Here is a 24,702-nt window from a genome sequence, read left to right as displayed (position 1 = left end):
AGCTTGAGCTGCATCTTCACTGCAAAATTACAGGACTTGGGACCCAAGTCACAAAGAGACTTGGGCTCTGACCAACCCCCCCTCAGGGTCCTAGGATTTGGGTCCTGGATGCTTCCTGACCCGAGTCAGCCTGACTTGTGTGTGTGTGTGAGCAGAAGGGGGCTGGGGCTCAAACCCGAGTCAGAATCCAGGTTTATTGTGTAGGGTAGACATACCTGTAGGTTCCTCTCCTAGCAGGAGCCTGACACTACCGTGTCAGGCACATAGCTGGCGCTAGGCATCAGCACAGGCCCTGGGCAGGTTGCACGAGCTTGTCACTACCCCTTACCTTCCCCTTCCTCCCATGGGCAGCTGCCCCCCCTGAATTGAATGGCGATGGATCAAACCCCCCCCCCCCATGCATCCTAAACCTCCCTCACCCTGGACCTGCCTCCCACCAGCATCTCTAACCACCTAGCTGCCACATCTCCTCTTCCCCACCCATTCTTCAGCCTGCTCTGCAAGTTCTGGGTATCTGGCTGAGACTCCATGCCCCCTTCTTTGCAGAGGATCCCTCAGACCCTATGGAGAGGGGAAGCTGCTCGTAATCCAGCCCCCAGAATGTGCCTTTAATGACCTGACCAGCCCAGACGGAAGGGAAACGTGGCTGAGTGAGAGGTGCATTTGGTGCAGCTTTTTGCTGCTGCTTGGGCCGGGTCCCCTCTGTGGGGACGCCCCCCCTGTGCAGAGCTCCGGCATGAGGAAGCAGCATATGCCACTGCTGTCCAGTGCGGCCCGGCAGAGGCCTCTGCCTGACCTTATGCTGGCACCCAAGTGGGGCTCATTTCCAGAGGCTTCACTCCCAATTCCTCCTAAGAAGGAAAGTTCTGCTGCCTCTGAAATCTTGTGCAAAAACCTGCTCTAACAGTTGTGTGTTCTCCAGTGTGAGTCATCCTCACCTTCCCATAACAACATTCCTTCTCTGTGATATAAGGTCCTGGCTGTTCTACTCTTCCCATGCATCTCCTTGTAGCCAGGCTGGATGCCTCAGGCCCAGAACAAGGAGCAGGGAGTATAATCATGCTAATGCTTTGCCCTCCCTCAGCAGCTGGGATGTAGGAAAACCTATACAATGGATGGGGAAAGTCAAGCACAGAGAGGTTGCAGAAGATCACACAGCAAGGCAGTGGCAGAGCTGAAACTGGAGTGGATCTGCCTCTCATCCCTCTGCTCTTATATCTGGACCATGCTGGGTGTCATGTAGAGCAAATGTCAAGATGATGTTTATTTGCAAAGCAGGAGGAACCTGGGATAACATCCTAGCAGGGAATTTCCTCTAGCATCCAATGTGCACCTAATAACTAATCTCCCCTCTGCTGTTGGTTCAGGGGACTGACAGTCCTGAACTAGGCTGTTATGGATCAGAACCATTCACATGGCTGGCGTTAACTCTGAGGTAAATCAGAAGACACCCAGCTCCCAGAGACGTAATAGGAGGTCAGCACCACTGAAAAATCCAGCTTTAGATCTAGTGCTGGCCACAGGGGAAGGAGGATCTGGCCCATGTGTAGACCCTGAATATAAATCAAATATCTTTCTTTAAAGAATTATTTTTTCCTGGCGTATGGAGCCAGGCTCAGATGCTTGTGCAGGGGCTTTAATGTGGTGCAAAGTGTTGGAAAAAGTAAGGTCAGGAACAATGACTCCATGGTGTTTCTGTGCTAACTTTCCTCCTTGCAGAGGGCTCAGCCATGCAGCTTTCTGATTCAAGAGTGGAGCTAGCCATTTGAAATGTCATAATAACCCTTTGCCTTTCCTTTGGGCTTCTCATCCAAAGACCTCCAAAGTGCTTTCCAAACACCACTTGAATTAAGCCTTGCAACATCTCCAGGAGGGAGGTAATGTGAGAGAAACAAAGCGGTTTGCACAAGGCCATACAGCATGTTAATGGAAGAGCTGGGAAGAGAACCCAGGAGTCCTGACTCTCTCACTCCCATCCCAGAGCTGGGAAGAGAATCCAGGAGTCCTGATGCCTAGACCCCTGCTCTACCCCTTGGACTACTATAAACAAATGGGCAGGTGCCCCCCCAGCATACAAAAAGATGGCATACAATGTAAGTCATTGGTGAACTGAGCCCTGTATCTTCCAAAGCAGACCTGCCATGCCCTGGGCACCAAATCCTGCAGCCCTGACTTCATCAAACTTGCCAGTGATGTTACGCATATGCACTGTGGGATTTGATCCCCAAACCGAGTGGGGGAAGGGCAAGGTCCAGCAGTGTTTTAATGAAAGAGCTGATGAACAGGCTTTTGTCTGCTACAGGTCAACAGGAATTTGGCTCCTTGAAACTGATGGAGGTGGCCCATTCCTGCCTGGGTGCAAGCTGGTGTGCATGTGATAGGCTGTTTCGTGCATTAGCAGGTCAGCTAGAACAAGTCTGAGCAAACTGGCCATTTGTTCCAATCATCACACTGTGCCAATTGCAATTCAGATGTGAGGTACGCTGTTCAATGAACGGGGAATGTGTGTCTGTGTAATACCTTGGTTATTTTTAGGTCCACTCTTCCTGTACATCCTGCTACTGATGGAGGAAAAAATACACACACCAGCATATTTGAAACTGTTTCTAAAAAATCTTTCCTTTTCATTATTAGCCAACCTAGGACATGCCTTGAGACCTTAATTTAAACATCCCTCCAGGCCCTTGTCCAGTATGTTAGTCACCAAAAGTGACTGTATTTAGTGCAGCAGGCTTTCATGGTGAATGATACCACATAGAAGAGGTACATTTGGGAGGCAGAAGGTAAAGAGAGTCTGTAATGAAATAGCAAGTCTGTCTGTCTGCCCCACTGTCCTCTTCTTGGAAAAAATCAGAACCATTCCACTGTGTCTCACATGCCCTGTACTGCTGGCAGCTGTGGGAGACTTCCTTAGCATCTGTGTAGGAAAGTGGGCTTTCAAATCAACAGGATCTATCTCTATTGGCCTCTCATCTTAGTATCCGAGTCTGCGCATATATTTATGGATCTGTTCTCACACCATCCCTGGGTGGAAGAATCATAACGGTGATATTACAGTCAGTGATGTGCCGGAGGTCAGGCAGAGAGAGAAAGTCTGTAGCAGAGCTGGGAATTGGAGTCACAGCTCCCAAATCCCAGCCCAATGCGTTAACCACAAGATCATCCAGCCTTCCTCTGTTGACCCTTGCTGCCCTCATGGAGTTCCCAGCGGCCACAATCGGTCACCATCCAGTCAAAGGGGAGTGAAAGTCTACAGTACAGTTAAAACAAATCAATATATAAGAATCCAAAGCACTTTTGTCTTTTATCCCCCCTTGACTCACCTTAAACTTGTTAGAATCTAAGGGGAGAATGTCCTCAGCCTTTCCCGCCTGCCTCTATGTATTTTTAAACCTGTTCCACACTGATTTTTAATTACCCCCCCCTCTGGTGCTAAGAACCAGTCCGAGTTTCATCCAAAAAGGGCGCTCTAGTTTTTTCCCTCTCCTTCTAAACCGCTGTGCGAGGAAATCAGAGACTATCTTGCAGAGCAACTGAGGGCTGGGGGGGGCCGGAGTCTTTTTCATTTTTATTTCTGTCACTTTATGGTGCAGATGTTTTTTTTTAAAAAAAAGAAAGAAGAAGAAGAAGAAAAGAAGCCACCGAAGAACTCTCCCAAGGCAGCAGGGCCGCGAGGGGAGGGTGGGGAGAAATCCGAGACCAGCAGGGGGGGAAGCGGGAGAGGGAACGTGTGCGCCCGAGGGAAGAACGGCGGAAGACAAGGGAGAGGAGGAGGGGAGCCAGGGTTTAAAAGGAGGCCAGTGGAGGATTAAGGGGAGGAGATCCCGGGCAGGGTGGGGGGGGCGCTGAGACGCCCTAGCTGGGAAGCAGCCACCCCACGCACGCAGCAGGGCGGAGAGGATGGACCCTTGCGCCCGGGCTTGAGCCCCCCGCAGCCGCTGCCCTTGCGCTGCGTCCCACCGCCGGAGGCGCCTCTAGGGGGCACAGCATGGAGCCTGGGCTCCGGGGGCTGGAGCAGCTGCAGCCGCGGGACCCGGGCGCCCCCCGCAGCGGGGCCTGCCGGCAGGGGGTCGGCGTGGCTGCGCGGAGAGGTCAGTGCCTGGGCCGGGCGCTCCGGATCCCGTGGGCCCCTGGCGCAGCCGCGCGTCTGGCTGCGGAGTGAGTGACCCGGGGCCACCTCCCGTGCCGGGCGCTGCCTGCCCCTTTCCGCCGGCCACAAGGCGGGGTGGAGAGACGTGACCCTTCCCCTCCCACTCCAGCGTGGGCTGAGCATCCCCGCCCCGAGTGCCACCGGCCGGGCGGGGCCCTGCACTTCGCTGGCAGGACTCGGCCCACCCTGGCGCCCCGAAAGTGGCCGAGCTGGGCCGGGCGGGTGAGTGCCGGGGCCGCGAGGAAACCCTCTGCTTGCGCGGCTGCGGTTGCTGCCTCTGGTTCCTGCGCCTTCGTCCGGCCTCCCCGAGAGCGCAGAAACTTCCCCGCGGAGCCCGCCGCTCCCGGGGACAGCCGGCTCGCCCCCCGGCCTCAGGTTTCCCGCAGCTGGCGATTCGCCGCGCTTCTCCGCTCATCCGCCCGGGAGAGAGGCGCCCGGCTTTGGAAACGCTTCGCATGGGGAGAGCAGCGGACTCGGCGCGCTGGGGGTGGCTCCGCAGCAGCTGGTAGGTGACTGATTCAGCTGGGGATTAGCACGTTAAGAAACCCAACAGTTAGTCTTGTAAAGTGGGGCGGGTTCCTGTCAAACCTCCTTCGCCCCCCAGGGGAGAAACTTCCTGGACAAACTCCACTGGGTCAGCAGTGAAATTCCTAGAAGTGTGCTGTGGGTGGGTGGGGAAGGGGAAACACACATGTAAACAGTTGGTTGTCATAGACTACGTGCAACCTACGGCGGGAAGGCTCCCCCAGGGCAAATCCCAGAGTGTTTACATGCAGCTGGATCCTGGAGGCAGATTTTGGCTGAGAAGAGAGACAGAGGATCTAGGGAGGCTGATCTAGTCCATGGCTAGGAGGCTGTTGGAGATTTCGAATCCGAGAACTGCTGTAGAAAGAGACTCCGGCCGGCCCTTTGCACAGAAACCACAGGATCAATCTTCGTGCAACTTCCCCTTGTGTTAAGGGGGCCAGGAAGGGACAGAGAGGGAATCGGGCTGCAGAGGCTAAAATCCCAGTCTCTCAGGCATTGACCTGAAGGTGAGTTAAACTCCTGTTCATAAATCTGCATCCTCTGAAGCTAAGAGGTGTGTGACAGGGCTGGGGGAAATGCAACAGTGCTTGTAGGGTTTCGTTGGGTCTGTGCTGGGATGAGATGCCCTTGGCCAAGGCTCTGTCCTCATACTGTGTTCCAAAAGCAGCCGTTTAAAGGAACAATATCCTGGAACCGCCAATGGCGGGGACTTTGCATGGACAGTCACAGGGGAGCTGGGGCAAGAGGTGGGGGGGGGGGGGGGGTTCCAAGATGTTATTGAGTAATGCCAGCCAGACTTGTAAATCCTCTTCTCTGGCCTTGGCTGCACTAGGGAAGAAATCCACCCCTGGGATCTCCTCCCCGGCTATGAACGTTCAATAATTTAGGAGCCCCATAGAGCAGCTTTTATCTTCCTCTCTATTGCTGGAATTTTCAAAGATGCCTAAGGGACCAAAGTCAATGGGAGCTGAGCACTCAGCCAATGCCTTAAAAATTGCAGCCCATGTGTTTTTTCTCTGACTTCTTTTTGCTGGATCATTCACTAAATATGTTGGTATGTACATTTCATAGAACCTCAGGAGTCCAACCTCCTGCTCAAAGCAGGACCACTCCCCCAATTTTTGCCCCAGATTCTCTAAATGGCCTCCTCAAGGATTGAGCCCACAACCCTGGGTTTAGCAGGCCAATGCTCAAACCACTGAGCTATCTCTCCCATTTCCTTCTTTCGGCTACTCTGAGACCCTGTGCCACTTCCAGTGAGTAGGAATTTTTAGAGGAAAGGCTGCTATTGGCCCACTCTGTCCCCTTCAATTAGGTGAAGGAGCTTAAAAAAAAAAACACACCCTGAGCTTAGAATGTTAATATACTGTTCTCTTGAGATAGGATTTATTCATTGTTTTAAAGGGTGCAAACAATGAGCCATGCCGGTATCCTTTCAGAATCTGCCCAGAGAAGTGCAACCTTAGCCCATGTTGGGCAGTGGGCCAGAGTAGAGACAATTAGATGAGAAACCCTTTCTAAGAAACCTGTAATGAGTTATGTGGCCATCTAACTGGCTTGACCCACGTGTGACAGATTGTAGTTCAGTTCCCAGCCATGGTGATTAGTGTAATTAGCAGAACAAATCTGCCTAAAGCAGGCTTTGTAATTAGCAATCAGCTGGATGCTTCTGCACATCTCTGTTAGGGGTAGTAAGGAATAAACCCCATGTAGTATAAATCCCAAAGAAGCCAGGGTTAATTTACTGCTGGGAACAATCCAGGAGGGCTAGGTCACTGCTCTCTGGGTATAAAGCTTTCCCTATATAGAACCCAGGCTCCCCTCCACTGCCTGCCTTGTCCGTGGCTCTGATCTTTCTGGGTCACTCTGCTGTTTGGTTCTTTCCTACTAGTCCCTGCCTGCTCCAGTTTGTTTGTTCCCTTCATCCTGGTTGAGAGTCTGATGAGCACCTGTGAAAATCAGGCCATGAGTGCCTTGCATATGATCCTAGAGTGAATCAGTGACAGAACCCAGGAGTCCTGATTTCCCTGTCCCGTGCTCTAACCACCAGACCATGCTCCCTCCCAAAGCAAACTCCTTTACGCTGCTGGCCCTTAGTTGACTTTTACAGTGCAGTGACGAGCCTGGTAGCGCCTGCAGCTGGCTCTGGTTTGGATCATGCAACCTAAAAATACAACCAAATAAAAAGCCCAGTTGGTTGCCAGCCCACCAGCTGGGCAGAACAGGTGACCGCTCGGGTCAGCAAAATATTCAGGGACTGGTTAGCGGCTGCAGGGTTGGAAGAAGCTGATGTGTCCGGGAGCCCAGGGCAAATTCAGGATGGAGAGCTACACTGCGATGCATGAACAGCGCTGTGGTATTTTAGATGCCGAGCTCTGATTCTTACAGCTGCAAGCCCTGTTCTGAATCCATCGCCTGAAGGGGGATTGTTTTGCACGTACACTTCCCACACATGGGCCTCTTCTGTGTGGGACAGGCTGGGGTCACAGCTGCTGAAATGACCCAGCAGCAGAATAAAACAGGGGTGCTCAGGACATGCTGGCAGACTGCTGCACCAGTGTCACCCCCTTTCTGGCTGCAGGACCCTTGCAGAGGTTGTTCTCCCGCAGGGGCTGGGATAGGTGGATTTTTAAGGCCCTATTTCAAGAGATTGGCATCAGGTCCTCCATCCCACACCAGCATTGAGAGCACTCAGCACCACACAGGATCAGGCCCAGATACATGGCGATTTAGGACAGACCTGGCACCAGGCTCCCAATGTCTTGCAGCGTGTTTGATGCACATGGGCCCTTAAGGCATTGAATGCCTCTGTGCAAATACATTTTGAAACCCCCCAGTGCTAGTAGCTGTTTCCTGGCTGTGTCACCCTGAAGGAAGACAGCCAGTGCTGCTAGCCTGTGTTGCTTGGAGCTTCCCCAGCCTGCAGTGGGTGCTAACCCTCTTCCTGGCTCCTGTGTGGGGAGTTGAGTGGCCATAAGTCCTAACTGATATCGATGGTACCAGATTTGAGGAGATCTGTCCTGCTCTCTCCAGCTTTAAGCTTGGCAGACATCCAGAGGAAGGCAGAGCCCCATGATTAGGCCAGGGGATTGGCCACTGGGACTCCTGAGTCCTAGTCCCAACTCTCTGTGGCTCAACTTACCTGTCTGTGAAATGGGGATAATGCTTTTCTATCTCCCAGGCTCTGGCAGTTAATGAGTTCATGTTTGCGCTTGTAAAGCCTGTTAGATCCTTGTGTGAAAGGCGCAGGAGAAAATCTACTTACTCGTGATTTAATTAATAGTTCCCCATTAGTTTGGAGGCTAACGGGAATGTCATCACAAGGTGACACTGCATTGGGGTATGCTGATGGCTCGCTGCAAATATCACAATTGTCATGACACACAGACTTTACCCGAGGGAGGAAGCCAAGAAAGTGGCAGCCCTAAGGATAATAATGGGCAGTGAACAATTAAACAGGCTTGGTTTCTGCGGAGAAAAACCCATAAAGACCCCCGTCCTTATTTCCCACGTTGCCCATTTTATTTCCTTCTGGGCTTGGCAGCTGAACTCTTTATCCATGGGAAGAAATGGAAGCAGTCTAATGATGATGGAAAAAGGGGCAGTAGCTGTGACAGGTTGAAAAGCCAAGGGGGCAGAGGCATTATTTAGGGCAAGGAGGCATCGCTGAGATTAGCAGGGGAAATTGAGCAAAGGAAAATCTAGGTTGGATACCAGCCAAAACATCCAATCAGTGAGTTCCGGCAGGCTACAGAAGACTCTGCCCCATTGCTTGAGTCGCTTGAGGCTGGACTAGACAAAGCTCTGGGAAATACAGACTGCAGGGAGCAATCCAGCACCAGTTCTGGGAGGTCTCTTTTGTTCCTAACTTCTCGGCTAAAAGACTCGGACGAGAAGGACCAGCACAAGATCCTGTGGACTGGTAACCCTTACTCACGGGAGCAATGCTACTGAAGCCAGTGTGTGGGGCTACTCCGGAGCAAAGAGCAAGCCTGAAATCACTAAGCTGATGAGTCTCAGCTGATTCCCGAGTCTCTCCGCAGCCTGGCTTGCTGTTCAAACATTCATCCTAGTGAGCTCGCTGGAGGTTGGGATCTGGCTGTGGGCCAAGGGGGCTGGAGCAGGGAGCTGAGGCATGGAGTGGGATGGGGACTGACAAGTAAGGAGATGCTGTTAAGAAGTGTAGGGCCCAAGGGTGCTTTGCTCAAAGGGGGAGGGGCGACGAACGGTATGGAACAAGGTGGGTGTTTTCCATTCCAACCATCCCCCTGCTGCGTTGGGAACGGAACATGGCAGCATCGGGCTAGTGCCTGCTGGAGAACCAGCACCAGGGCTTCCTAAGTGAACGTCCTGCTTGCCCCGCTCTGCACCTAGAAGCTTCCTCTGGCCTTCACGTCACTTTCCTTCTCTCCAGTGCTAGGGGCCCAGAAATAGAAGCCCATGTGGCTCTGGCTGGGGTTTTAGTGGGTCTCGTTCGGTGGCTCCAGCCACATCGCATTTCACCAGCTTCTATTTTCTTCACTCCCCCCTGCGGCTTCCAGGACGGGGTTGATCCCCTCACACGCTCTCAGAGGCTTGTCATGCTACCTGCCAGCCCCTCTCATGCCTGGTCTTCACCCCTCCTCGCCAGTCCGCTCCAGGCCTGTGGCTCTGTCCCGGGCTCCTGTCTGTGCTGTGGGCGCGTCGTCCTAGCAGAGAGGTTGCCCTGAGCCCTCCAGCTCCGCTCCCTGCCTGGGCTCTGCAGTATAACAGGGGCCTCTGCTGCTCACCCTGGGCTTTGAGTCTCGCACCAGGGGTGTGCCTGGGGGACTCAAACATGTCTCTGAGATGGGGGAGGGCATGAACCCACTTCCTGGCCTGCTCCCACTGCCCTCCCTTCTGACTCCTTTCCCCAGGGTCAGGGCCAGGGCCTGGCTCCCCAGAGTCCCTAAATGATGCTGAAGGCTGAGATGGGACCTGCTGCTGCCCACTTGCTGCTGGGGATTGTCCATTTGCAGCCCAGTGGGGGGCCCTTCATCCTTGTCCTAAGCAGCCCTGCATGCAGCGCCCCTTGCCCCGGCAGCAGGCTCTGGGCGCTGGCCTGTGCCTGGCCTGCTCTCAAAGGCATTTCAGCAGGGAAGCCCAGCAGCTGCCTCAGGATTGTATCCGCCCAGAGGGGGCGGTGGCAGCACCAGGGCTTCTGTGGTCTGGCAGAGCTGCTGGCGTTTCTTGCTGGACACTGTTCCCTCAGGAGCAGAACGAGGCAGGGCCCCCGAGCGCATGGCAGAGTGGTGGTCACGCCCTCTCCGGGCAGCCTTTTAGTGCATAACCTTGCTCTTCATGACTTTATTGTTGATGGGCTGAAAATGCTCCAGTGAGCCCCAGACCAGGGGAGGCCTCCTCACACCCTACACCTTGCCACTGTGTACTCCATCCCCATCTGAAATGAGCATTCGGGGGGGGGGAGGGGGGATGGGCACTGGCTTTTCTGTGGAGATGGCTAATTCCTGCCAACTCTGATGAGGTTCTTGTGATGGGAATGCCAGTGCACTGGGCACGGACCCGAGCCCTCTGATTCATTTCACACCAGCGGCTGTGGGGGAGCTAACTGTTCTGGGTCATTATGGACCCAATCCCATCACAGGATCCACCATCACAGTTAGCACTAAGTGACCCCTGTTGGTCAACTCCCTGGCACAGCCAGGGGCTGAATGGGCCATGGCGGGGGAGCTCAGCCCCAAGACGTGGTCCCTTTGATGTTGGGCACCCTGGCTGATCTCTGCCACTGCCCCTGCTGTCCTTGTCCTGGGAGGAACGAGCAGCCTCCAACCTCCCAGGGCCCCGAGTCCAACAACTCAGATATTAAAGGGGAGACTGACCAAGGGATCAAAGCAAAGCTAAGGATGGAGGAAGGGGGCAGCGCGGCTCTTGCACATGGCAGAGGGCTCTGGGAGCATCTCCTCTTTGCCCCCTGGGCGTGGGTGGCGCTGGAAGGTTACACTGAAAGGGAGTTATTTTTAACCATCATATCTTGGCGCAGACTGTAATTATGATTCCCCATCTCCTTCCTTGGTGGGAGGTGACTCCGGGGATGATTGTTCCAGCAGGAGCAGCGCTGCTTGGCCCCTCCCAGCAGTCGTGTCTTGGATGTCTTTCCCACCCGGGTGACAGCACAGTGGTGGAGGGAGCTCTGTGGCTGGATGGGGGCTGGGGCTTGTGGGGCTTCCAGGGCCGTGTGAAGTTTTTTGCTGCCTGGTGTCGCTGCTTGGGACTGTCACCAGTTCCTCTCTCAGAGGTGTTGGCATGGGGGAGCTCAGCTCTTGCTCCCATGATGCAGCCTTGAGCTCCACCTCCACTGACTTTGATGGGGCGCAGATTGGGCCCCGGGTGAGACCTAATGTGGTGGCACCTTCTCCCTCTGTTTGTCTTGGTAAGACAAGGGTTTAATTGTGCTCTGGAGTATGGCGCTCAGGTGCTGTTCCAGCTAATGGGTTGGAAGGGCGCTATCTGTAACAGACCAGGTCTCTTGAGTCACATGCATCAGAAAAGGGATGTTGCATTCGTTCCAGTCAAAGGGGATGATCTTTGTAGCATTTGTTACAGTGTTCAGCACTCCCACCGCACGCTGCATCGGCCAGGCTATTGCACAGCTGCGTTGCAAAGGGAGACCTAGACACCCACTTCTAGAGATCCGGCTCTGGGCTGTGCTTGGGCACTGCCCTGCAGGTAACTCAGCATGAGAGCTCTTCCTGCGACTGCCTCGCTCCTGCGACCACCTCCACCTCCCTCCTCCTGCTCCTCCTGCCACCGCCTCCCTCCTTCTGCTCCTTCTGAGATCTCGCTCCCTCAGATCCAGTCTCCTCGCCTCCCTCCCCTCCAAACCTCTAGCTGTTTGTTCTCCTGCTTGCCCAGCCTGACAGAGCGATTTAAAATGCACGTACCTTTTAGCTCATACAAGTTTGTGTCCTCAGTACTGTAAACCCCCAAAGTTCACAAAGCATGAGTTCCCCCCAAAAACCACGTGAATTTAAAAACTAATAATAAATGTGGGGGGCTTTTTATTTGCCATGTTGTGGGGGGGAGTTTAAGCCTTTAAGGTGCACTCGGGTCACTTCCTCCACAATCACAATTGCTCATGCAATCAGTCCTATCCAGGAGCTGCCTGCATCTTTAAGAAAAACATCAGATATGATGAGAGCTGGCAGTGCTGAGAACCCAAGTTGCATGTGGGCCTGGGACTGCCACGCAGGGCATATGGGAGGATGTGACAATTGGCTTGCAAGGAAGTGGTCCCCAGGATGGTATTGGGCTGCGTGTCCAGAAAGAGTGTGAGCATCTGGTTGCCAGAGGGCCCCTAGGTCAGGTCCATTCCACGTAGGGCGTCAGCACCAGGAATTTCTTTCTCCTCTCCCCAAGGAAGGCAGAGGAAGGCTTCCTGTCCTGTAGCATTCTCTGGAGATACCGACATTCACAGAATATCAGGGTTGGAAGGGACCTCAAGAGGTCATCTAGTCCAACCCTCTGTTCAAAGCAGGACCAAGCCCCAATTTTTGCCCCAGATCCCTAAATGGCCCCCTCAAGGATTGAACTCACAACCCTGGGTTTAGCAGGCCAATGTTCAAACCACTGAGCTATCCCTCCCCCCCATTCCCCAAGATTCCTCAGGCATCTCTTGCTGTCCAGGAGCAACTGTTTTGCCTGCAGTACATTAAGGAGTACCTGTAGCAGGCTACTTTGGAAAGCACGTCTCACAGGGACGCTGAGGGGATTCACTGGTGGCGGTGCATCAGTCCAGGAATAGCGATACTCGGTTCAGCAGCACTGTATCCCATCTGGGCTCCAGGGCTTGGGTACAGGACAAAGCTGCCTGCTGCAGGAGTCACTGCAGATTAGCCAGGGCTGTTCTAACAGGGGGTTCCTCTGAAAACCCCCTTCTGGAGCCTGTGACCGTTCCAGTGTTTTGGGGGTGCATGAGCTGCAAAGTAGAGAAACTGGGGGATCTGCTTCAATGGCTTCTTATAGTACTCCAGCCAAGGAAGGAGGCAGCTGCACAGAGCAAACAAGCTTGCATGTGAGTAGCACTTTGCTGGAAACATAACAGACCCTGTTCTTGAAGAACCAGCTGAGTGTGGGGGTGGCATGGCCCAGCACTCGGCCTGTGTGGTCTGGATGAGGGGAAGGTTTTGAAAGGAGGCTGTGAGATTATATCTTGCCCCACGAAAGTTTTGCTTCATACCTGGCTGTTTGGTGCAATCTCATCCATTCCAAAGGCCAAAGAAAAACCCTTCCCTTTTGTGAAACAGTGTTACAAGCCTCAGGGATGAGCCGTGCCTGGCAGGAGCACCCAGGGGTGAACTGCAGCGAAAGGAAGGGACTCACCTCAGGCCTTGCTTCTGTCTGGAACTTTAACCAGGGGTTCCCTAGAGCCTCCTCTCACACAGCAGCAAGCCTGGATCCAGGAGCTGGCATAGCCACTCTCCTGACTGCGCCTTCAGAAGTGCCGAGGAAAACCGGGGCTGCCCTTCCCCAACTAGCGGGGATTGGATTCCCCAGATCCTCGTCCAGGTCGCTCACCCAAAGGTGTAATGTTTGGAGCAGGGGATTGGGTTAAATACTGCCGGCAGGACTGAAGCCCTTCCTGTGGGGAATGTCCTATGATAATACCCAACTCTTGTCATCAGTAGATTACAAAGCCCTTTACAAAAGTCGTCAGTATCGTTATCCCCATATTATAGACAGGGAAATTGAGGCACAGAGAGGGGCAGTGACTTGCCCCAGGTCACCCTGCAGGCCACAGGCAGAGCCAGGAATAGAACCTAGGTTTCCTAACTCCTGGTCCAGTGCACTAGCCACTAGGCAACACTTTCTCCATCCTTTTGTCTCTGCTTCTCGTGGGTAACGAACAGGAGAGGGGTTCCAGGGATCTGGGTTCCTTTCCCAGCACTGCCGCTGATCGCTGGGAGGCCTCGGTGAGTCTGTGTCCCCATCTGTAGAACGTGGCTCAGGATACTGTCCTGGCTCACGAGGGGAGTGCCTGGGACACTTCAGGCTCATTGGATGGACGATGCTATGGAAGGGTGGAAGAGAAGCATCTCCTTCCAGCATGCTGGGCTCATTCTATACTGCTGAGCAAACCAGAGGGATGCTGCCAAAACTAACACGCCTTTGTGTAGCGCTTTGCAAACCCAGGCCTGTGGCGCTCGGCCTAGCACGAGTTGAATGAGTTTTAATGAAAGGCTCATTGCAGGGATTGGAAGCTTAACATCCAAACTCCCAGTCTAGGAGCTGAGCTGCTGTCTCGCACCATAGTGCTAATGCCATTTCTGTAGCATCTTTCATCCCATGGGACCCCCAAACCCTTCCCAAACTGCAGACATTCAGCTCTGCTGAAATGCAGCCACCTCTGGGGTGGCAGGCAGCAGCCGATAAGCTGCACAGCAAACTGCACTTCAGGAGGGACGGGGCATCTTTCATCAGTGACGCTGGGGCAAACTCCCCTCTTTTACAGGGAGCGCAGTAGGGGCTCAAATGCCCACACAGAACAGAGAGGGCTTCAGTCTCTCTTTACACATAGTGGGATTTTGTGTTCCTGCTAAAATACCGAATTAATCAATTAACTCGAGTGACCGTGTCTGGGAGTTTTAGATTCTGATGGCAATGCTGGATTTTTTGTAACCCTTGGGGATTCTATTAATAACGATAATGGTGCTGAGGTCTGGGAACAGCCATCTCTCGCAAGGAGTATTAAATGCTCCAACTTTTAAACACACGCCGCTTTGTGTGGTACCATCTATGCTCAGGAGAGGACACTGTGGGCGGGGTAGAATGTCACGTGAAGAAATTTTGAGGCAGGGTGAGTTGTTTCTTGCTTGTCCTGAAATGCCATGTGCAGTGATCATTTGCAGGACAAACAGCCTTTCGGGCATCAGGGAATAAAATGATTGAGACTGTTCCGGGAGGCCAGTCAAACTGGACAGTGCCCCTTTAAACGCAACACACCCTCTTCTGATCAGCACTCGCCCACCCCACTACGGAGCGCTCCAGAGCTCACCTCCCTGGTTGGCTGCCTGGTTGGAGGGCTGTGCACAGAAGCCAAAGACTGAGCGGATCATGGAGAATCAACTCCCTGCCCATGCGGACACCAGCACTTCTCGCTCAGAGTGGAGGCAGGTCGTGTGGCAGGGAAGGAAGCTCGCACAGCCTGTGTGGTCCTGGTCTGGAGGTGACCAGAGGCCTGCTGGCTTTTCTTGCCAGCACTAGATGAGCCCCAGTTCATCGCACAGAAGGCCACTAGCTCACTTGCCCTTTTCACAACTAGCTGCTGGCACCGTCCGTTGTGCGTGCTGCACAAGAGACGCTGTGGGCCTGATCCAAAGCCCATGAATTCAGCAGGCTTCGAATCAGGTCTTGCGTGAGGAAACCAGAGGGTAAGTAGCAGATCGTGGCTCAGAGGAGTAGAGGGCATAGCAGCAGAGCCGGGTATGTCAAAGTGCCATCTTACACAATTGTCATCTTTATTTTTAACAGCTCCGGCTGTGTGAGCAGGCACTTTTGACACGGGTCATTTCCAGTACTGAAGGGTGAGAATAACAGCCGGGCTGCATGGGACACAGGTAAACTTAAGTCTGACTGACGGATGACCCTTGGAATGAGGGTCAATTGGGTGTGATGCTTGTTAGTCCCCAAGCAATTATAGACAGTTGCCTTGAAAAGCAGCTGGGTCTTCGCTTCACTCTGCAAGGTAACACGTGGGGCTTAGGGGAAGCTAAATGAGATAGGAAGGGAATTAGGTTTAAAGAGACTGGCAGCCAAAAATAGGACCAGCCCATTGTGTGTTTTGATGGTAAGACTGTGTGTGAAATTTATAAGAATTCTCTTCCCTGCAACTGCAGGGAATGGACTGTGCTCTGGGGAGTGGATTTCACTCGACCCGACAACAGCCAAAGTTTGCAGCAGCATCAAAGAGGCTTTGCAAAATCCATGGAGTTTGGAGTTGTCAGCAGGACATTTTAAAAGCTTTTAATGTAGCTTTTTAAAGGTAGGTCAAATCTAAGATTGTAATTGAGGTTAGTTGCTCTCCACAGAGGGCTGGAAACAACACAATATAAACAATGGCACACTGAAGAGAAGCAAACATAATCTTAAGAAGTATTAGGGAAGATTTAAAATGCCTGGTAACTTCATTTGGTAGCAGACGGTTTTAAGGGAGAAAATCTCGCTCATTTTGGGGCTGACTCCATCACTTTAGGTGACTGTTAAGGCAACCTTTATAATACCTTTCCCCATGTGATGGAGGCTTTAGCAGTATGTTTCAAAGGAAGATTTAAAAACTCACTCATCAGTAGGCTGTGGGTTTTGTTGGCTTTTTTTTCCTTTAAATCGCCCTCATTCAAATTGTCATAGCTTGACAGCCCTGTGCCAGGAACACACTGTCATCATGAAGCTTGTATATTTAATTCCTTCCCTCTGATACTAATAACGCCTTAAGATGATTAAAATTGGAAGAACTTTAGCATCTCATTTGCTTTCCATTGGTTATGCTGTTTGCTGGCTTTTTGCTTCGCTCAAATTAGGCAGTGAAATTAGGCAGGTCGCTTTCCTTGCTTCTTTCCTTGTGTGTGTTTTTAGTTTCTAATCAATTTTTCTTTCTGGCTGTGGTGCGCGAATCCCCGTGCTGTTGTGACTGGGTTCCCAACTCCGCAGGGGAAGGCTGCAAGTTGGTCTACGCTATGTAGACAGTTGTGATTTAGAGGCATGGTCACTTTAACCCGTTACGAAGAACACAACTCAGGCTGGGTCCATGCTGTAATTTTGCTGCCCCAGCACTATGGCGCGTCCACATCTACACACTGCGTGCTTGTGTCAGTGCATTGTGGGAGAAGCTGGGCAGTTCTCCAGTCCTGCTTCGCAGTGGACAGAGGGCCCGGAAGTCATGCACACAGAGGGAGAAAGGAGGGCTGGCCAAGCCAGTTATACGGGCACTGTGGGAGGGGTTGTCCTATCCGTGCCACATAAATACTACATTTCAGCCTAGTTACAGGAAAGGAGTTGCATGCCAGCTTCGTCCTCTGACAGGGACAAGATGCCGTTAGCTGCCAAGTTGGTGTGTGGACACAAACTTCCTTAGTGCCAACCAATGTTGTCAGCTGGTAAGATGGAATGTGGTTATTTTTAAACCCAGTTTCAAACCACAACGTGAGGGGAAATATTCTCCGCGTGTTCATCCGGGGCTCAGGCAGTGCCTGTTTGCTAACCCAGCAGCATACCCCAGCCACTGTCGTGGTGTCCTGATGAGCCCAGGTAAGGATCTGACGGGGGTAATCGGACAGTTCAGTCAGCTCTAGAACTGACCTGGAAAACAGGCTCTGCTCCTGCATATTTAACAAAGACTTGCAGAGTAATGCGCATGCTGGACCTCTGTGGGAGAAAAGCCACTCAGACGTGGCTAACTGTTCTGTGCGTGCCAAGTGCAGTCAACCCGTGTCTTTGCTCTACGCTGAGGGGAACGTCCTAGAATCATAGAATATGCAGTAGGGAGCTAGAAGGGCAACTGCCAATATACCCCAAAGGTACCACACGTGCAAGAAAAATACCCTTCCAGAGCAAAGGGGGGAGGGATAGCTCAGTGGTTTGAGCATTGGCCTGCTAAACCCAGGGTTGTGAGTTCAATCCTTGAGGGGGCCATTTAGGGATCTGGGGCAAAAATTGGGGGAGTGGTCCTGCTTTGAGCAGGGGGTTGGACTCCATGACCTCCTGAGGTCCCTTCAAACCCTGATATTCTATGATTCTGTATCAGGGTTGGAAGAGACCTCAGGAGGTCATCTAGTCCAACCCCCTGCTCAAAGCAGGACCAACACCAACTAAATCTGTCTCTGTGTTGCTCTGGAAGGGTATTTTTCTTGCACATGTGGTACCTTTGGGGTATATTGGCAGTTGCCCTCCTGGCTCCCTACTGCACATACCAATAGAAATATACTGTCCGTATGTTTGTTTATTTTCTTACTTTCTCAGTTGCTTAGTAGAAGAGTGCTATGCTTAATGTGCAAGTGATTGCAGGTTCAAATCCTGCCTGCCTCAGAAGAGGTGAATATTCTCTCCTAGGTCAGACTAGATCTAATAATCTCTCCTGGCCTTACATTATATGACTCTTACATTTCATTGAAAAATAGGGTTTTTTATATCAACCAATCCCTGAAGTGCTAGGAGCCCAAACACAACAGCGTGAGCTCTTGCAGGATCACTGAGGAAATGCAGCTGACTATGAGCGAAAAGCAAACCGCTTCCCAAGCTGTGCAAAGAACAAGAAGTAAATGGCAGCAAAAGGGATCAGTAAGACAGACTCTTACGTTATTTCAGTTCTCCTGCCACTGACCCTGTAATAAGAAAAGAGCTTTTTCTCTCACCCACTGAAGCCCTCACGTGGCGTTAATGGAAAGGGTTGTTTTAAGTGTGGCCATAAACCAGACCCCTGGTTCTGCCCTGATCTGCTCCCTGTGCCTCTTTCAAGAGACATCAGCTTAGTTTGACAAAGATCTTGCTGTCAGCCCTGTGACGCTGCAGGGGAAAACCAAGCTGGATTCTGCCGGGCTTCTAGCATCCTCACTGCAGCTGCAGGCTGAGTCTGGAACGGGAAGGTCATTACCATTAATGATGGCAGCGCATGAGTTATGGAAGTTCACAGCTTGGTGATCAGACTCCCGGCTCAGCGGCAGTCAATAATAATAATGATAACGCTGATCATTAAAAAACAACTTGTTTTGCATAGGAAACTGAGCAGATTGGAGAATAAATGTGACGCTCCCAAGATCCTCTGCTACTTTGTTTTGTTTTAATGGAGATATTTTTCTTGTTGCCTGAAGAATGGCTCTGTTGCTAAGGCCCTGGGCTGGGAGTTGGGAGATCTGGATTTTGTTGCACACAGACTTGCCGTCCCTGTTCTGTGCCTCAGTTTCTGCAGCTGTAAACTGGGATAATGAGACCGACCATCCAGAGATGTTGTGAGGCTAAGCTAATATGTGTAAGATCCTTCGACATCCCTCCCTAGAAGGTGCCATAGAAATGGAAAGTACAGGGTGAAAGCCTGAGTCCTTACTCGCCACGACTTCAGTGTGAACGTTGTCAGAGCAAGGGCTGTTTATTTGTCCTGTTCGTAATTGGGCCAACAAATCTTGCATGTGCCTGCGCTGCTTGGACGTGCCCAGGGAGCCATTTGCACCTGCACCGACCAGCATTCCTGTGCACCATCTCCCTTTTGTTTGCAGAGCTGTTCGGGGTGGGGATCATTGTTTTCTTCCACTACACGTGCAACCAGTCTTACTAATTCATCAGGCAGATGTGCATTGCTTTGTGTGGGCATGGGCTAGGCGCTTGTGTTTGAAAGACACCACCCGTTGTCTAGCTTCTGAGTGGGAAGGAGAAAAATGCTTCTAGGAGGACGTAGGCAGGACGCAGAAAAGGGAAGGGGAAGGCCGGTTGCATGAGCCACCATGTCCCAGCTCCTTTGCTGTGAGCCCTTCCTCTTCACTATCTGCTAGTGATGCCTTCTGTTCATCTCTTTTCTCCCCCACTCTCTAGAAAGACCTGACCAGGAGGATGTCATGACAGCCAGCAGCGCCGAAGCCAGCAGAGCCATGAGAAATCAGGATCTTCTGGAGAAGAAGCCCCTGGGACCCGCCCCTCCTCCCCGGAGGCACAGACGCAGGCTCAGGCGCAAGCCACCGACCGAGGTGGCTGTGAAGGGGCAGCTCCGGATGCGCTCGCCATCAGGGGCCTTCGTGATGGTGGGCGTCTCCGTCGTCTTGGTCGGCATGACGATCGCCGTTGTGGGCTACTGGCCTCACGGGGGCCCACACGCAGCCGGGCCTGGGGCCAGGCTGGGTAACTCCAGCGGCACGGGGGACATGAAGAAGGAAGTGAAGGTCTCTGCCCAAGCCCGCTACCTCCCTCACAGCGAGAAGCTGAAGCTGATTGGCCCTGTCATCATGGGCGTCGGCCTCTTCATTGTTATCTGTGCCAACACCATGCTGTACGAGAACAGGGACATGGAGACCCGCCTGTTGATGCAGAAAGGCCTCTACTCCATGACTCCGGGCCTCGCCCAGGACTTCAGCCAGGAGGACAAATACTGCCAGAGGAGGACTAGCTTGCCCCTCCTCAAGGCCAATGCCGAGTGTGTCGAGGGCTGTTACGAGGTGGATCTCTCCTCCAGCGGCTTCCAATCCTGTTCCAGTCCCGGGAACAAATGGGCCGACTGCTACGGGCATAACAGGCTCCAGACGACGGCCCAGCTGCTCCATCACAAGGGGATTTCCCACTCCATGTCCCTCCTCAGCGTCCGTTCAGACTCTGGCAACTCCATGGAGGGGAACCTCAATCTGTCCTTTGCCCGCGGGGCTGAGTCGGTAATTTCTTTGGCTGCCACTGCCCGGTCACTTCCCGTCATCAAGGTGAACAACTGTCTCATTGAGAAGCCGTCTGCAACTCGGGGGGCAGGCGATGAGGGGGAGATCAGCCTGGCTGGGGGGCCAGATGATGCACCGCGGCTCTCATGGACTCTCCCACCCAGGGGCAGCAGCATCTCTCCCAGAGGAGATGACCTCCAGGGTGGCCATGTCGTTATTAACATAGACAGCGAGCCTCCATCTGTCACTGTGGGCGAGACATACCTGAACCCAGATGGCCCCAAGAACGAATTCAGCTCAGATGTGCAGCTCCACAACCCGGGTCACTCCAAGTCGCTGGACCTTGGCAGGCCGGGCGTGCTGCTGGTGGCACCCATCAAAGACCGGAAGAACAGGAGCTGGCCTAGACTTGACCAAATCAGTCTGGTAGGCTACGCCAAACTGGAAAGCACGGGTGAGTCCTCTGACAGACTATTGGAGCAGACAGATCAGCAGGGCCCGGACGAGCCCAGCCCCAGCACCCAGGAGGTGTGAACAGAGATGGGTTCAAGGGTCTGACTTGGCAGGGGATGGGTGACACGGCCAGAACACCCTCCTCTCTTTTCATTGCCTCACCTGGGGGACTGCTGAGCATGTTCTTCTTTTAAGCAGACATTCCAATGACGTATGGAGGTCAGTGCTGCTGACTGAGCCCAGGACAGGCCTGCTACTCCTTAGGGGAAACTCTTCAAGGGATAGATGTCTCCTCCCCAGAGGCACCTGGTGCTGAGGTGTCACTCTTTCTCAGTGGGCAGCCTCAGCCTTGCCTTACGCCCCCTTCTCCCCAAGCTACATGAGGGACCTGGGCTTAGACAAGCACTCCCCGAAAGGGGAGGCGGGCTGGGGATCCCTGCTACTAAGCCGTAGGGGCCCCTTTCCTCATCATTAGCCAGAAGGGCTGCGGCAGCGGGTGCGTGAGGGGCCCCCCACCGCCCCACACCGCTAGGCAATTCACTGGCCAATGGAACGTTAAGGCTACCAGGGTTATTAAATGTTCTCTCACCACCACCACCGAGATGCTAAGTCAATCATTTTGCCTGCACAATGTTTCATCATCTGTCTTTGCAAAGCTCGCTGTCACGGGTTGCCCCCCTTCAAGATGCCACTTGATGGGCTGGGATACCGCTGAGCCTGCCTGTTCTGCCAACATGGGCTCCCTTTAACCTGTCTTGCTGAGCCAGGGTCTTAAGCCTCCTCCAGCACAGACACAGGCAGGGCCACACCCAGCTGCAGAAAGACACAGACACTGAGATCAGCTCTGGGAAGACTCAGTTTAAGGGACTTGCCCTAGCACTCAGGTGCCCACCTCCCTTGGAGTGCAGACCTAAAGTTATATTGTCTTGCTCTGTATAGAAGAATCTGCACAGTGCAAGCTCATAAAATTCGCTCTCTTCCTCAGTGTGAAGAGAAATATGCACCCCTTTGTGCCCCCCCATTAGAAATTGCATGAACTGGGTTTAATAATAAAAAAGGTAGATTTTAAGTGGTTATAAGGGTTAGCAAACAGAACAAAGCAGATTACTAAGCAATTAAAACAAAACACACAAACTAAGCTTGATTCACTAAAGAAACAGGTTACAGAATGTAATTTCTCACCCTAACTGTTGAATTTAGGCAGGATGCAAAGTTTCTGTAGCTCCGTTTCAGTTATTTCTTCTTCTAGATTGGACCTTTGTCTCAGTCTGGACTTACCCCCCGCCTTTCCCTTCAGGTTAGTTCCTTTGTCCCTTTAGGTACTTTCAGCAGTCCCTCTTCTTGGGTAGGTAATGGAGGAGAGTCCCATTTGCATTCCTCCCCACCCTTAAATAAGATTTATGTAAGGTGGGAATCTTTGTTTCCCAAACTTGACACCCCCCCCAGCTTTTAGTGGAAAGTTACAAGAAGTCCAAGGTAATGTTTAGTATCAGCTGACAAGACCACCTGATCTAGTATTGTCACAGCTATGCCCTTCCAGGAAGGAGAGAGATTAGTGTCTTCAGTCTTGTTGTTTCTTCCTGTTGGCTGGAGGGTGTCTTCCCAAGACACACCCAGTTGTAATTGTTACATAGTCCGTGTTCTTAACTTTAGATACAGAAATGATACATGCATAGAAATTGGATAATCATCTTCAGTAAATGGCAACCCTTCCAATGATACCTTACATGAGCCATCTTGCATAAAACATATCTTAGCTGTGTCAGATCCATGTTACACTCCATATTCTTTATGAAAATATGCTTATAACGTCACACTCGCCAGCTGCCTTCTTTCCCGGGAAGTCTCCTCTGCCACTGTCAGAGTGACAGGAGTCGTCAGCAGAAGGGGCCTGGGCAGGATCTCTGGTGTGTCTGGTTTCATGGAAGAGGGCACCTGGCTGAACATGAAGAAGCAATAGGAGTGGGTCAGGGCTGGTCCACACTGCAGTTGGAGGCGTGACCGCAGCTCAGAGGGGCACACCCCCTACTTGCTTTAATCTAGCTCGCCTGCTAAAAATAGCGGTGAAAATGCAGGAGCCCAGACCTCGGCCTGGGCTAGGAACATGAGTCGTACCCAGGGTTCTGGGTAGGTTTTACGCAGCCCATCCTGCTCGGTCTTCACTGCTAGTTTTAGCCGCACTAGCTTGATTATGCCTCTCCAATCTCCCCTGTAGGTACTGCTGTATCTTTAAAGGGATGGCACTCACTTACACCAGCTCTGAATTTGACCCTAGCACTGTGTGAAACGAATCATCCCAACGATCAGGAGAGTTCAGCTCCTGGGGTCTGATTTACAAGATAGGGGCCGCCTGCTGAATTTGGATCTGGGTTCTATCGCTAAAAGAAGCCAAGACCAAAAGGAGCTGCATACCGCCATACAACTCAGTAGGGGGGTCACCCATTGTACAGTGAGTCTGATTTGCCCCGTGCTTACACCAGTTTAAACTCTGCTGCAGTCAGGGGAGAAAGGCTGGTCCAGAGGTTCTGGAGCTAGCCTGAAATTGGGGAGACCTGTGTTCAATTCCCTGTTCTATCCCAGATTCCCTTTATGATCTGGGGTAAGTGCCTTAGGCCCACTGCTTCAAAGATATTTAGGTGCCTATCTCCCATTGGCTTTATTCTTTGTACCTCTGGTCCCCATCTAAAAACAGCTGAATAGCATTTCTGGTGCTGGAAGCGTAAATGCATTAAAGGCTGCAAGGTCATGGGGGCTGTAGATAGATTTACACTCGTGAGAGGAGAATCAGGCCCCCAGTTCTGAAATCGTGAATTTGGCAAAATTCCCACTGAGACCTCACTTCCCCCTTACCTGGCTAAGCCCGGCCTGCTGGTGGCGCTGCAGACATACCTGTGTCGAAGGGTCCTTTGTAGCCTATATCAGGGCAAATCGCAGCTCTGCATTAACCTGCCAAGGGAGAAAAATGTCTGCTGCCCATTTCCTTCTGTGTGAGGAATTTTATAGAAATGTTTCTAATTTCACGCCCAGCGTCCCTTTCCAAATTCTTCACCATGACCTCAATTACCCTCTGGAAGGTGGGGTGAGAATCAGACTGAGCACTGGCTTTGGAGTTGTTAAAGGGGCAGTGGCAACATAAAACTCGTCTGTCTTTTAGCTACACCCTGACTCACATTTAATAACCCACCTCGAGACTGGGCCTGCTCATGGTAAAAGTCATGTTCAATTTTTGCCTTCATGTTGCTTGTTCGATGCTTTGCTCCACAGGAGCAGTGACACGTCTCATGGCCAGGCTCTCAGGCATTAGCACTGTGCTGTGGTGGGCCCAGCATCTCAGGGGCACAGTGTAGTCTAGCAGGATTTGTCATAGTCCAGTGGGTAAGGCACTAGCCACAGTCAGTTTAGCGAAATCTAATCCCCGCTTTCCCTCTGACTCAGTGTGGCCTCACGTCACATAAACATGCTGTGCCTCAGTTTCCCCATCTGCATGATGAGACTTCGCCTCCTTTTTAGAGCACTTACAGATCCTTGGATAAAATATGCTCTGTAAATATTATGAGTGAATTGATCACACAAGTCTTCAGTTCAGCTGCCAGCTCATTCTGTGGCCATTGGCAAGTCACTTAACATCACCCTGCCTCAGTTTCCACATCTGTTTTAAAACAAAAAGGGAAAATCATCGGTAGCACCAGGGTGTCGTGAAGATAAACTCGTGAACATGTCTGAAGTGCTTCAACAATGGGAAGTGCTAAATATTATATGGCAGGGGGAAGTTTGGGTAAACAAATCTTTTAAGAGCAAGAACCCACTGTTTTTCTCCTGGGCCCTACTCACCTGTCCTCACTCGGGTTTTACTCCCATTAAAACCAGTGGGAATTTTGCCTGAGTAACAGCTGCAGGATGTGCCCATTTGCTTTCCTGAAACTCGTCCCTTCTTAAAAACAAATCTGAACTGAGCATCACCCTGAGCCAGGCAGCCGCTCAGCAGGCAGCGGGAGGAGGAAGGAGCATCTTACAGAGGGATCAGCTCATCCCCATTCTGTTCGCCACAGCAAGGCAGTGTCCACTGGGGAGGTGGTTGGTAACAGACCAGATGGGCGCCTCCCATACAGCCTTGAAAAGTGGCAGGAGTGGTATCTCCTGGATTTTGTCAAGGAGGCTCTGTGCTGCAATGTAATGCCTGAGCTGAGCGGG

At 52.2% G+C, this 24,702-nt stretch overlaps 1 protein-coding gene across 3 annotated transcripts; it reads left to right on the top strand.

Annotated features, from left to right (window-relative positions):
• The first annotated feature begins 3,762 nt into the window (after window positions 1-3,762).
• Window positions 3,763-22,369, top strand: TMEM200B (transmembrane protein 200B). 3 transcript variants are annotated; one of them, XM_073317847.2, is made up of 2 exons: window positions 3,763-4,655; window positions 19,232-22,369. In XM_073317847.2, exon 2 carries the CDS (start codon window positions 19,255-19,257, stop codon window positions 20,590-20,592), a length of 1,338 nt encoding a protein of 445 aa, XP_073173948.1. In that variant the 5' UTR covers window positions 3,763-4,655; window positions 19,232-19,254; the 3' UTR covers window positions 20,593-22,369. The 3 variants fall into 3 exon arrangements, with proteins under 3 accessions (XP_073173948.1, XP_073173950.1, XP_078705562.1); XM_073317849.2 differs by lacking the exon at window positions 3,763-4,655 and adding an exon at window positions 4,859-5,184 and having other exon boundaries at window positions 19,236-22,369; XM_078849436.1 differs by lacking the exon at window positions 3,763-4,655 and adding an exon at window positions 4,859-5,184.
• The last annotated feature ends 2,333 nt before the right edge of the window (window positions 22,370-24,702 follow it).

Source organism: Lepidochelys kempii, chromosome 19 (genome assembly GCF_965140285.1).
Source record: "Lepidochelys kempii isolate rLepKem1 chromosome 19, rLepKem1.hap1, whole genome shotgun sequence".
Classification (NCBI taxonomy): Eukaryota; Metazoa; Chordata; order Testudines; family Cheloniidae; genus Lepidochelys; species Lepidochelys kempii.
The sequence above is the reverse complement of the archived record's forward strand: the minus strand, read 5'-3'. Positions and strand labels throughout refer to the sequence as shown.